Source organism: Cygnus olor, chromosome Z (genome assembly GCF_009769625.2).
Source record: "Cygnus olor isolate bCygOlo1 chromosome Z, bCygOlo1.pri.v2, whole genome shotgun sequence".
NCBI classification, from domain to species: Eukaryota; Metazoa; Chordata; class Aves; order Anseriformes; family Anatidae; genus Cygnus; species Cygnus olor.
The window spans coordinates 70,182,767-70,196,149 of NC_049198.1; the positions used below are offsets into that span (position 1 = coordinate 70,182,767).

The 13,383-nt window shown below is 45.9% G+C and overlaps 1 protein-coding gene across 5 annotated transcripts in view; it reads left to right on the top strand.

The window, feature by feature from the left end:
* Window positions 1-13,104, top strand: part of LPAR1 (lysophosphatidic acid receptor 1) — a 71,902-nt gene extending 58,798 nt beyond the window's left edge. For 3 of the 5 annotated variants that reach the window (XM_040541107.1, XM_040541104.1, XM_040541105.1), the window contains exon 4: window positions 9,904-13,104. In XM_040541107.1, coding sequence (XP_040397041.1) covers window positions 9,904-10,205 — 302 coding nt within the window. In that variant the 3' untranslated portion in view covers window positions 10,206-13,104. The remainder of the gene's footprint in view (window positions 1-9,903) is intronic. The other 2 variants (XM_040541108.1, XM_040541106.1) reach the window with 1 other exon arrangement.
* The last annotated feature ends 279 nt before the right edge of the window (window positions 13,105-13,383 follow it).

The following is a 13,383-nucleotide window of genomic DNA, read 5'->3' on the forward strand; positions in this document are numbered from 1 at the left end:
TAAATAAAAGCACACACAGATTTCTTGCAGTTGAGTGTACAGTGCTACCATTTCAAGTGTCTCTACCCTTTTGTAGCACTTTGTCCTGTTCACAGTCTGGTACGAGCATGGGAGAAGCTGTTTTTATTCCTATTAAGGAAGCAGATAGAGGCTGATATGTTCCTTCTAATATTACTAGTTTCATCTTACGTAAGAATCAAAGCAGGCCTTTACACATTAAGTTGCATCCACCCATGCTTCATTTGGAAACTTGTGTTGCAACTGGAGCTTATCCAAAGATAATACCAGCAACGCTTAATGTCCCTGACAACAAAGGAAAATACAATTAAACAATCTCATGCATCAATGTTGCTTGAAATCTGCTAAACAAAGTGTATAGCTTAAGTGTGGCATTGTGACCGTCCCCGGGAAAGTGCCAGAGTACACAGGGGGTTTATGGATTCCCAAAAGAAAAGCAGGGAAAACAGTGGTTTTTTTTCAACACCGCCATGAAAGATTTTTCTGTGCTTAAAACCTGCAGGTAGTTACAGGAGCGAAGAAACGCCCAGGTCCCAGGCATGCTAAATATACCTTGGAGGTGCAGGCAGAACAGAGCCCGACTTGTGAGCTGCCTGCAGGGTGCCAGCCGTCCCGCTCCTGCCTGAGGTGACCTCTGGCCGTGAGCCTTCACGTGTGGGTGGCCCTGTTAGCATGGCCACCACAAGGACTTCGGGGTTGCCCACTCTCTGCTGACCCGCAGGGCTTCCTCACGGCTGATGTTGACAGAAGGGATGGGGTTCTTGGCATTGTCCACGGAGACATAGGTGCACCGTGAAGGGTGTTTTGCATGTCTTCAGGCCCATCAGCTCAGAGTCACCACAGGGCCACTGCTTGTCACCCCCCACGCCAGGGACTGAGGGCCTCAGAAATTCCTCTTGCCTCTGGGACACGTCTGTCCCCCACCCGGTGTGTCAAGTCTCATGACCATGAGCAACCACTGCCAGTAAAGAGGAGGCTGCATTTCAGCTAGGTGGTACAAGTGGGATGCCAGGTGTGGACTGAAAGGTGATTTCTTGCTCCTAATTTTCTCCATAGCTCTGTTGCTTGTGTTTCTTTCTGCTGTGTCACTGTGACACAGGGACACCATCACCATGAGCCCCATGAGCCTCTGATCAGCGGGACTTTGGTGCTCCTGTTCCGGCCGAGCTACCACCACCGGTTTGGGACTGCCTGAGCATTTCTGTCTGCAGTAAAGCATAAAGGCTCTTGTAGAATGGCTGAAAGCTGAAAAAGACACTGAGGTTTCCTCTGTGTGTCAGGTTTTTGGCAACAGAGAAACTCCACGGGGACTACTGTTTGTCTTTACACAGAGATAAATACTCAAATTGCTTTGGCAACAGCCAGGCCTTTATTCAGAGATTAGCTTCACATATCTTTATGAATTTAGAAATCAGTTGGAATCCTGACCATTGGCACTTAATGACTTCCTGTTTTTGTCTAAAATGTTTTTTTTTTATAGATAAATGGCTTACTTTTGTCTCTTGGGGGGGCGGGGGAAATAAAAAAACATTTTCTCTCTCCTGCAGTCATCATTAGATCAGTGATGAAGTCCATTTTCCCTTAAAAACCTTTTGAGTTGAGGGATTCAAATGGATGTGGATAAGCTGCCCTAGGCTCAAGCAATTCCTTTTCTTTTCTGAAAGCAGCTCGCGCGTGTGCCATCTTTGGAGGATATCCTTTAAAACAACAACAAGCCTACGTTTTAAACAAGGGTATATCCAAACACCTTTGGTTTGCATGTGTCAGTTGAAAAACAGCCCTGGTCTCCTAAATTTGCATTACTGTTGATTTCTGCTGCAGAGATGTCAACCAGAGGCTATTTGAGGGTGGCCAGGTCAGCTGGCCAGAGATCAGCAAACTCGTTTCACTGCGCTGCTCGCAGCGGGCAGAGAATGACACCAAGTGCTAACCTGGGCCGGAGTCTAATGTGTACCCAAGTATGATGGCTTGCTTCTGCCCACGTCTCATTTTCTCTTCAGTTTGTTTTGCTTTGTTGTCATTCATCCTCAGGCAAGCTGGCTTGAGGAGGCAAAAGCATGAGTTGGAAGAGAAGGCCAAAAGGTGTCAGCCACCCCAAAAAACAGGAAAGTGTGATGGTGGTGGGGACTGTAGATGTAGCCCCAACCACTGGTGTTTTCTGTCTGTCCATTTCCATGCTGCTGGTCAGCAAAGGGTGCCACTGAGGATGTTGGATAGCATTTATTGTCAGCACTTTGCCAGATGGTGTGGTGGGACAGCTGTATCTTCAGTTGTCTCTGTGTACAGAAAATGTAGGTACATAAATTAATGCAGGGTTTCATCTTTACACAAGAAAGGTATTTTTTTACAGTGAGAACAACCCATCGCTGGAACAACCTCCACAGGGACATGGTCAAGTCCCCAGCACTGCAGGCTTTCAAAACACAACTGGACAGGGTGCTAGATAGTTTCATCTAGGTTCCTTTTTCCCACAAAAGGTCAGACCTGATGGTCTTTTGAGGTTCCTTCCAGACTGGGCTGTTCTGTGGTTCTGTGATTCTGTGACAAGGATGAAAGAGATGAGCAGTCACAGGTGAAATATTAAGTATTATTGTTGACAAAGATGGCCATGCCTTAAACACTGAACAAATCCTGTGCACAGGAGCTCAAAGATGAAGACATGTTTGAAGCAGGTGTACTGCATCCTCCTTGGAAGAAGTGCATTTTGGAGGAAGGTATGATTTCTGTGCTTCTCTACAATGCAGCCATTAGTTTGTGCAAAGTCTGACCAAACACAACAGCTCAACATCCTGAAGTAGGATTCAGGAAGAGGTTGGAGTGTGGGCATGCATCTTCTATCTGTGGAGAAGGTAGGAAATCAGGGAATGTATACAGTGCTAGCAGAAGCAGCTTATTATTTTAAAGTCCCTTTGTCAACCATGCATACACTAGATTGAAAAATCTGACAAACCTGTCCGTTTTCCATGTGAAATTGGGAAAAACTGTGGGAGATTTGCTCCCTGTCCATAGGGAGGTCAGGATTTTGTCTATTAAGTGCAAATTCAGACGTCCTCAGCTCATGGGAGACTAAAACAGGGGTCCCAGGAATGGGGCAAGTATAGTGCTGTGAAGGACAGGCTGGTAACTCTTATCATTGGGACCCTTCCATACACCTCCTAGTCGGGTATTTTCTCCTACTTCCTGGATTCTTTTGCCCCAAACCATCTTTCAAGAAGCATATGTAAGATACGGTTTCATGAAGATGGATGCAGATTTTTGTTAGCTTTTCTTTGTTCTCATTTCCCATTTTGCACTGCTGGAGATATTGCCCCTTCCCCTCACACACAACCCATCAGAGAAATGTCAGGTGTGAAACCCAAAGTTTCTACGGCATCAGAGTTTCTCAGCCAGGATGCGTGTGATAGAAAGCAGCATTTTGCACTCAGTCAGAAACACAAAGCATGGTAAGCCCCAAGCCTGATGGAGCCTTGGAGCCTGTAGATAGAGGTGCAAGACTCATATCTCAATCTTTGCAGACTTTGCCAAGTCTAGCATGGGATTATTTTACCTTTCTTAACCTGGTCCATTTCTGGTAGCCACATTTTATATTTTAGCATAAAAATTCCATGGGTGAAAGCAAACCTTACCCCAATGCCGAGTATTTCCAGCAGAAAACTACAGATAACAGCAACAACTGTGTTTTCATTCAGTAAGAACTATAAGCTATATTGTAGTAACGTTGTGGCAAAATCGGGGACAGTGATGTCAGACTAGCATTAGAAGAATGACGCCCACGCTCTGTATGTTTACAGCATGATAAATGGTCTTCACAGGTCCTTTGCATATATAATAATCCAGCATTCATTTTAGATTTCATTCTATAATATTTCTATCTGGGGAAAACAATACATAGCTATAAACAAGGTCTATTTCATGCAGTACTTATCTCCATTCGAGCTATGCACACAATAATATGCAGGGTGATAAGGAGGCTTATTGATAAAGCTTTACAGATGGCGAGGGCATGAAAAAGTGCAGTTGTGCTGCAGCTGATGAGGTTTTTTCCCCAGCTAGCATAGCAAGCGGCTGTCCCTGCTGAAGGTGTCATTGTGCTGGGAAATATCAGGCATTTCTGAAGCCTTTTGGCTATAGCTCTGTTAAATACAGCCAGGGCTCTGTGCTTTTACATTTGTTTTTAATCAGCAAGGCAGATGTAACGCAGAGTTTCCTCCGCACCTCCACCACCTTGCTGCACAACGGGCAGGCCACCGCTTGCCCGCAGCTCATTTTGGATGCTGCTGTTTCTGTTTTCTTTCTCCATGCTTTCCAACTTCAGTACCTTCCAGGTTTCTCCGCCAGCCACCAGCCAGCCAGGTCTGTGCTGCTGTGCTCCCGTGGAAGTTGTGTCCCCACATCGTTGCAGAAGGCACAGCAAGAACCTGATCCCTGTCGGTCACCCGTGGTGGTGCTCAGTGTTCTTCTCTCTCCTGGTCCTTGGATGTCCTGCTGGAAGAGGTGGTGTAGCTGCCCACCATACTCTGACACGAGGAGGGGATTTGGAGAGGACAACCTCTCCTCTTTCTCCCTAAATTGAGCCCTTTCCATATTTTCCTCCTCCACCACTCCTCCAGATGAGGAACCTGCAGGTTGAGCTTGAGAGCGTGCCAGAAAACAGCGAAGTCAGGGTGGACACGCAGATGGGTGGAAGAGGGCTCGCAGCAGGGACATGCGGTTGTTAAGGAAAATGGTTATGGAAAATAAATGTTTCAGGACAGGGATGTGTTGGTGCAGGTCACATCGCACCAGAGCCTGAGAGTAACCTCCCTCACGCCCCTTTCCCTCCTTCCAGCTCTGCCTCGCTGCTTTCTACTTGAAATGCACTTTTTCTCCTCATTCACGAGAAGCCGTGGATGCTCCCCCCTGCATGTGGGAGATCAGGGTACGAGCAGCAGCAGTGTGTGACTTGGCAGGAGCAGCCCCGCTCCTTTTATTTCACCATTGTGAGAGAGGGGAAAATAAATGTTCATGGAATAAATGCAGTCTGTCTTCATCCAAGGCAAAAAGGCTGAATAAAAAATAAATAAATATAAAAAAATGGTGCTGCTTAGGAAATGCTTTGCCTGCTAACCTGAGAAGTTTCAAGAGCAGCTGTGTCTGGGCTGGGTTGTGTCCTTGGCCACCGCAGGGACACCACGGCGGGGGACACAGAGGGACAGGGGCACTTACCTGTGCTTGGTTTAGGGTCTGTGCAGTGTCTGCCCTGCACTTCTCTGAAAAACAGAAGAAAGCTCCTTAAGACATACTGGGAATGTTTCTCCTGCCCTTTTCAACACCTTTACTATTAACCATGTCCAATCTTCTGGCTGTGCGTGCTTCTCAGGAGGGGGACCCATACTTGCTTTGGCTATAACCAAGTTTTTGTAAATACAGGCATCAGTGTGAGGCAGTCTCCACTGGCAGGAAAACAAATCATCCCAAAAGGTCTGTTCTTAGCGATAAACTAAACCATGGCATGACTGCCTGTGGTAGCACAGATGTGATTTGTCTCTCAGGTATGGCCTTAAAGCAATATTTCTGTGTTTTCAGAGACTGTTGTTTACCTTACCCTTTTTTTCCTTCTGTACTGTGTGAAATTTGTTGTGTTGTTTTTGCAGACATTCATTAGAGGACTGAGGACTTAGCAATAAGTGACTAGTTTGTCAGTGTTTATCCTCATGTGGTGGTATGTTTCCTTTCTGCTGCCCTTTTCTTGGAGTTGTTTTCTCTTTTGTTTTTCAAGTTGCTCATTTTTGTGTGATTTATCATGCGTGGTTTCGTGTGTCTGTTGCCCACAACGGTTTTTACTCTCTCGCAATCACATCTTGACATGATGCCACACTTACCCAGGAGTTTCCAGGCTTGCAGCTACCATAGATTTTATTTCAATCCAGACAGCTGCACCGGACAGGGGTTCAGGGCAGACATGATGTAGTCATACCATGGTCACTGGAAAGCCCTCAGCACAACTTCCCCGCAGCATAGCGAGCCAGACTATGCACGAGGAGCTGGAGTTCCAGCCCTGAGTGAGATGTATCATCACGCAGCAAGTTCCAGAAGATGAGATTCATGTCATGACTGCTTTGTTGTAACTCAGATTTGTGCTTCCCGGTCTATAGGGATGCTTCCCCTCTTGTCTCATTAAATCTTGTTAAAGGATGCTGTGCTATTTTCCCTGTTCCCCAAGCTTTCCCACCCCTCAGCCTGATGGGCATTTCCCAGACCCAGAGGGCAGACCTTGGCCAAGCACTGTGGGGATGTTGCTCACGCTGCAGACCAGCAGCCAGGTCAGCTCCGTGTGAGGCCAGCACCCTACGGGCTGCCAGGGCTGGAGGCGTCACCCCAGGGCACTCTCTGTGCAGGCAACTCAAGGACTTACCATCTGCAGCTTCGTTTGTGCATGTTGGGCTCTCCCAGTGCCATGGCAGGACAATGACATACCCGTAGAGATGATCAGATGTGATTCCTTGAATGCAGTAGATCTGCTTTGTATGTCCTTGTAACGCGGGTTTCATGGCATTCGTAAAATGCTGAGATGCACCTGGGAGTTGATCACTTTGGGCTCCTCTTGGTTCTGTCCCTGAGCAGAAAAATACATCAAGACTTTGAAGTATGCTGAAGGCTTCTCAGTATATAGGCAACATGAGGCTTTTGGATCTTGTTTTGTTAGATGTGATATTTTTAGATCTTCATTGTTGGTGAAATCAATGCACAGCAGATTTCAGAAAAGGGAAGAATTTAACCTCACTTTTAGCTTAGTATCACTTTACTTTGACAAATATTCCAAGAAAGAAGTAGAAAAAATAAACTCCAAGCCTTTTTCGTTCCAGGAGGAGAATTCCACCTTTAACAGATGACCTACATCTGAAGTAGCAGGAGCCTGCCACTTTTACGTTCCTTGCACTGTACCTAATTCAAACACGCCCTCACCGTGAGTGATGCTTTCCAGTATTTTCCAGGGCACTGACAGTTAAATAACAAGTGAGAGAAAACCGGAGGCATTGTTTGTGTCACCATTTGCAAGCACTTAGCTTTATAAGCCACATGAGCCATTAGCGTGGTGGGAAGTTTTGCTAGGAAAATCCCAGGGGCTAAAGGGAAACAAAACCCGCTAGACTGAATGGGGCTGGCTTCAATGGCTTTGCTTCCCAATAACAAACGAGCCGTCTGTTCCGAAGCCTGAAACTCACACTGTGTGCCCAAAGGTCAGTCCTGGATCTTGTGTGGAAGAAACTGCGTGGAAGAAACCAGATGGGAAGTCGGCGGGGTCTGCCACCGGGGGCCAGGACAGCCAAGTTACCTCTCGGGTCTGGAGCCACAGGCTTCTTCTGCTCTCCACAGCCTCGTCACCAGTGGGCATGAGCAGCAGGGTGGCAGCATGCAGAGTGACGGCTTCCTCCGCTCTCAAAGCTGCCTCGGGCATCAGCCCTACATTTTTTCTTTTTATTTTTGAGGGCAGAATGAGGAGCGCAGAGAGTTTAGTTGCTTGCTGGACCACAGCCCTCTTTTTCTGGAGTGCAACCATGTCGGGCCTCAGCATGTAGTTTACTGGACGTACCTGAGATACTGAGGAGCCTTGAGAGGCTCCAAAACTCCACCTGAGACCAATGTTCAGATGTTCAGTGCAGTGGGCTGCATGTGGACTTCTGTCAGCGATTTTGGGGCTTTCTCAGGGGCCAAGGGCAACCTGCCTCACCGTACTGCTGCCTCTTGTTGCTGCTATTAACGTGTCCAAAACTGATAGCAACAGAATGATCTGTTTGATACGTTTAGTTTCTCCACAAAAAGATTTGAAACAAAACAACAAAAATTGTTGGAAAATTGGAAGCTTTCAATCGCAACTTTGAGCAACCCTAGGAGAGCCTTCCTGTCAGCCCCATTGTTCCCACGTTGGACTTCTCTGCTACAGGCTGGGTGAGAATGCTGTCATCGTCTTTTGTCCTTGACTGGAGATCCCATGACTTGCAGAGTTCCCGTCTCTGATGTTACTCTCCAGAGGCAGCCTGTAATGAAGAAAATACATGCCAAAGTTGGAACAAAGTCCACCACTGCCTTGCTAGCTAGGAGGCTGAGCACAGCACGCACAGCTTCTGCAGCGAGTGGTTGAATTTGAAAGATTTTCTCAGTTTCTGCAGAAACAAGCTCAGCAGGGCTGCTCTGTGAGGAAGGCAGCCTCTGAATCAGCCTGGGCAATCCTGCATGTAACGAGATGCAGTTTTCTACTCTTGTGGGAACAGGTATGAGTAAGGGACAAAAGAATAAAACCCTCTGCCCAGGTTTCAAGTGCTCTTTTCCAGGACTGCTGGAATCCAAAAAGAGCTGCCGACAAAGGCTCTGAAGTGGGCTCGTGTTTGATGCCACCTCACTGTGGGAGAATTTCAGCCCTATTCTGTAAATCTGCTGCCAGCCCCTAACAAAGTAATCTGGCAAAAGAAGTCAGGGCTTTGTACTGGCAGCTGGCATCTCACCTCCCAGCATCTTTCCCTGTGTGAGTTGTTGACCAGCAAAGTGATAGGCATTGAGGGGCACTGTGGCACCACTGTTTGCAAGCAAATTCGGTTTGGGGTTGTTCTTTGGTGCGTTGAAAACCTGTGTGTGCTTGCCCGGTTGGCAACCAGCGTCTTGTAGCACAGCACACCCTTCAAAGCCATTCAGAAACCACTCCTCTGCCTGATCTGGGTGAGCAGCATCTGAAGGGAAAGGTGTTTGCACGGCGTGCGGCTGCTGCTGCCCAAGCTGCGGACAGCAAGCAGCAAGGCAGAGTCTGACTGAGGGCAGCTATGAGACCCACAGAGCTCATTGCTGCCAAAAAAAGGGAGGCAGCATGTTAGCAAATACCACGGTGATACAAGAACCTGCTGGAAACAGAGTTGGCTGGGCAGTGCTGGGAAGCCCTCATAGCTTCTCTTAAGCCCGCCGGCTGATGATAAGACCTCGGTTCCCACCCCCACCAAGCATGTCAGCCTGGAAAATCTCAGGAGCACTGTCTTTGCTCTGACAGGGTCTGTGGGCAAGGGCTTCCCCCGTTGTACTTGGATTCAAAACCTCTGTAACCCTGCAAAAAGTTAGCATCACTGTTTGACTCAGTACTTTCAGTAAAATACAAGGCGTTTTGATTTCATTTCTGCATTGAGCTCCAAATGTTGTTCTGGGCTTTGTCCCCATCAGGGCTTTGCAAAGCAGAGAAAGGAGGGGGAAGCATTTTAATCAGGCTAAGGCTCTTTGGCATTTGCACTATTGAAGCCCGAGGAGTCTCTGAATTTCTGTTGAATAGAGCCCTAAGAAAAGGAGTAGATTTGTTGAAGGACGGCATTTCAGTGCAAGAAGGATGTGTGTTTAGGACTTTCCATTACATAATAGGGCTGAAATGGATTAACAAGACCAAGGCTTTCTTTTTTCTTGAGAATTGCTGCCTGCACCACTTTTTCTCTATTACTGATGCTTCAGTCACAGCTCTCACAGAAAGGTTTCCTTTGTTGTTATTGGTTCAAGAAGTAAATTACAGCATTGTTTCTCCTGATCAAGAGATTGATTAGTCAGAGGTCTCTAACTGAAGGGGAAAATGTTCCTCATCATCAACTTTAAATGCAGGCGTATGTGCCAAGCGGAGAACATTTAAAATCATGAGGGGGGGGGGGGGGGGGGAGCGCCTTGCTCTTTTGATGTGCTGCCCATAACTGTTCATGGGTCTCTGAAAGGCAGCCATCTCATCAGGTCAGTGAAGAAAATAGTGTGGGAAAGATGCCCTTGAATAAGAAAACTAAACACCACCACTTCCAGCTGGATGGTTCTCGTGGTGTTGTGACAGGTGCCAGCACGTTGGTATATCTGTGGGTTTTGTTGTGTGTCGTCTCCTCTTCCCCTCACCAGGTGCTTTCATAATCTGCTGGACCCCGGGATTAGTCTTGCTGCTCCTCGACGTCTGCTGCCCGCAGTGCAATGTCCTGGCCTACGAGAAGTTCTTCCTGCTCCTGGCCGAGTTCAACTCCGCCATGAACCCCATCATCTACTCCTACCGGGACAAGGAGATGAGCGCGACCTTCAAGCAGATCCTCTGCTGCCAGCGCAGCGACAACGCCAACGGCCCCACCGAAGGCTCGGACCGCTCGGCGTCCTCGCTCAACCACACCATCCTGGCCGGCGTCCACAGCAATGACCACTCGGTGGTGTAAAGCCCCCCGCCAGCCAGCCGCACGGCCAACAAAGCCACCCCGGGGAGGTAACCCACTCGTAAAGGTTTTTTTGTTGTTGTTTTTTTTTTTCTTTTTCTCAAACACTAATGGACTACGAGCGCTTCTCTTCCAGGCAGCCCGGCACAGCAGCTGGTGCCGGGACCGGCCGTGCTGCCAGGCCTTTGCCTTCTGCTCGCAGAAGGTGGGAAGCAGACGCCTTGCAGCCACGCTCACCCCTGAGAAGCCTCGCTGAGACTTCGTCGGCCCTCGCGGCGTCTTGGTGCCAGTCTGAATCAACTCTGATTAATTAAGCTTATACCTGCTTCACTGCATTTACATGTAGCCACTTAGTCTTTTTAAAAAGGGAGTAAAGGGGATAAAAGTATGCCTTTCATTTAATAGACATGTAATATTTATCACCATCAGCATGCTTTTGATGAACATTTTCTGTGCAGGGAGTAAAACTGTGCTCTAGTCTTTGTATCCTTAGCCACACTGCCGTAACTACAGTAAAAACAAAAGTATTTTTTCTAATACAGGCAACAGGAAGATGATGGAAACTGACTCTTCCTACCTTCGTTACTGGTGTTAGAGAGCATGCATGTTCTGTGTGTATGCAGATTGTTTTAATTATGGGAAGAAAAAAAAAAGCTTGTTGTAAAGTCTGCAGGAAAGTAGAAAAGCATAGACTGTATTCCAGTGTTTGTTTAGATTATGAAATAAACAATACTCTAGTCACAAGGTATTTAATGTTCTTCTTTGAAGTGTGGTATGAAATGTGTAACATGTGAGGGGTCCCAAGTTTTTCAGGGTCAAGTTCTTAAAGTAGGACACATCTCTAGGGCTCTTCAAGGGCTACAGTCATGTTGGTAAGTTTAAAAAAAAAAACAAAACACATATTTTTGCTGTTGGAATGCTTTTCTTGTTCATGATGGAACGAAATGGGATTTTTAACATGAAAAAAATATATACATTTTTAAAAAACTTTTCTTCTAATTAGAAACACAACAACTTCTGTGTTTTGCACTGAGAAATGTTTGTAGGGTATCTCCTAAATTATTTACCCTGCATTTCAGAAGCAGTGGGCTGCTAAGAATGAAGGTACAATTTTATTTTGTAAAGTCAAGACCAAATATGTCGTAGTCTATTGCAAATGACTGAACCATTCTATATAATAGTCACATATGCACATTGCTATGAAAAGCTAAGCTGACAGACAGATACTTTCATATGTAGCTGTTTCAAAGAGAAATGCCACTAATGTGAATTTCAATTCCCAAGAATCAGTGATGTTAATCAAAATTTCTTGATGGGAACAAACATGAGCAAAGATGGGATCTTGCAGACAAAGAACTTGGGACCTTCCTCTGGGAAACTGTGTGTTCTCCTAACAATGTAAAATATATCAACAGTAAATTTCTAAGACCATTTTCCTTATAGTAATATGTCTCTATAGCAAAAAAAAAAAAAAAAAAGTAAAAAATGTGAGGTGTATCAGTCAATGTAATGTATTGGAATGTAACATACGGGACTATATTCTCCCATGTGGGCAGGGAAGAAATGGAGATGAGAGGGTCAGCTTAACTCAAAGCAGAATTTTTAGCATCTCTGTTTAAAATCATGGGAAAAAGTTGCTCAGAAAAGGCAGTTCCTTGCTGAGAGAGGGAAAAACAGCAAGTGAGCAAAACCTGTCCCCACTAAACACAGTGAGAGTTTTGCCACTGCTTTCAGTAAAACTGAAATTCACTTGTACTGTTAAGCCAAATTTGTACAGACACTGTGGAAGGAGGAGTGGGAAGAGGGGATAAATGAAGCATTATCTGCCATCTGATCAAGGTATCAAATGTTGCACTTCCTTTGGACAAAGCAGAGGTCTTTATCTGATCGTGTTTAAAAGCAAGTGAATCTAAAGGTTGATTTGTGTTTTATTCACGTGACTGTAGTGAGAAAGAGAACAGGCTGTATGAAATTTTTCATGTAAAAGCATCTGCCTGCAAAGCCACTCATAATGTTTCTTGGTGCCTGCATGATGGCTGAGCTAGTGCAGGTCAGCAGAAGAAAGGAGAGTGCCTCCAAAGAGAGAGGACATCTCACAAACACTTTTTTATTATTTTTTTCTTATCTAAAAAGTGCTCCGAGTCACTTTCTTCCCTGAATCTAGGGAGAGCACTTTTTCCTGTCCCCCGCTTCCTCACTAAAGAGGAGCATCATAGACACTTTATTTTGGGGGTAGTCTTCCTTTTCCCAGTGTCCTTTTAACTGCTGTTTGCATGTTCTTCACAGAGTCTGTCCTGGATAAGTTGGGAGGGTGATGTTAAGAAATAGCAGTGTTTTGTTCACCCCAGTTTTCTGTGCTGGGAGTGCGCGGTGGTTTTGGAGAAGCAGTGGGTGAATAACTTAATGGGGAGCGCGATCGTTCATGACATGCTGGTGGGTCCAGAGACCCGACGTGAAGACAGATGCCCAAGGAGGCTCTTGTGTACTCGTTACCATTGCAACAGGTGGCAGGTGCTGCCCAGGTACATCGATCAGACGTTCTCCAAGGAGGCACTCGACAATTCAAGAAGCTGGACCTTTCGAACTCCTAACAGCAGCTAAATTTCAGCCGTGGGGTAGATTAATCCAGGAGCACTTCTGGCAGCATGGGGCTTTTTTTTCTAGAAGGTGAAGTGCAATGCTTTAGATCAAAGGCAACAGGATGCAAAAGTTGCTTCTAAGATTCCACTAGAGAAACTAACTGAGCATGTGGCTGCTGTTTAAAGATTTAATTAGTGCTTTGTTTTATTGACGTGATCTCCCTATATCCTTGAGAAATCTGATCTGTGGATTGAGTGTTTCTTTGCAAGCTAATGAAATTAAAGCTGCTGTGAGCAAAGAGAATAAAATCAAGAGCTTGGAATAGAAGAATTCTTTTGCTCTCTTCTTTAGAGTGGCTCCCATGCCACTTGGTTTCGTCTCAGATTTTTCTATCTTTTTCTTCTCCATTCAGACTTTTGCACCTTCATTATGCAGATGTAAAACTCATTTCTGCTATGTGAAAACACGGTGTGAAGTACTTAGGAGAAAAAATTGCTCCACTTATTTTTCTTATCTCAAATCCTACAAAAGGTTTTAGAAGACTTCTTAAAATACCAGTGATCCTCCCACAGTCATTAAAATTCTTCTGTTGCTGGCTGCC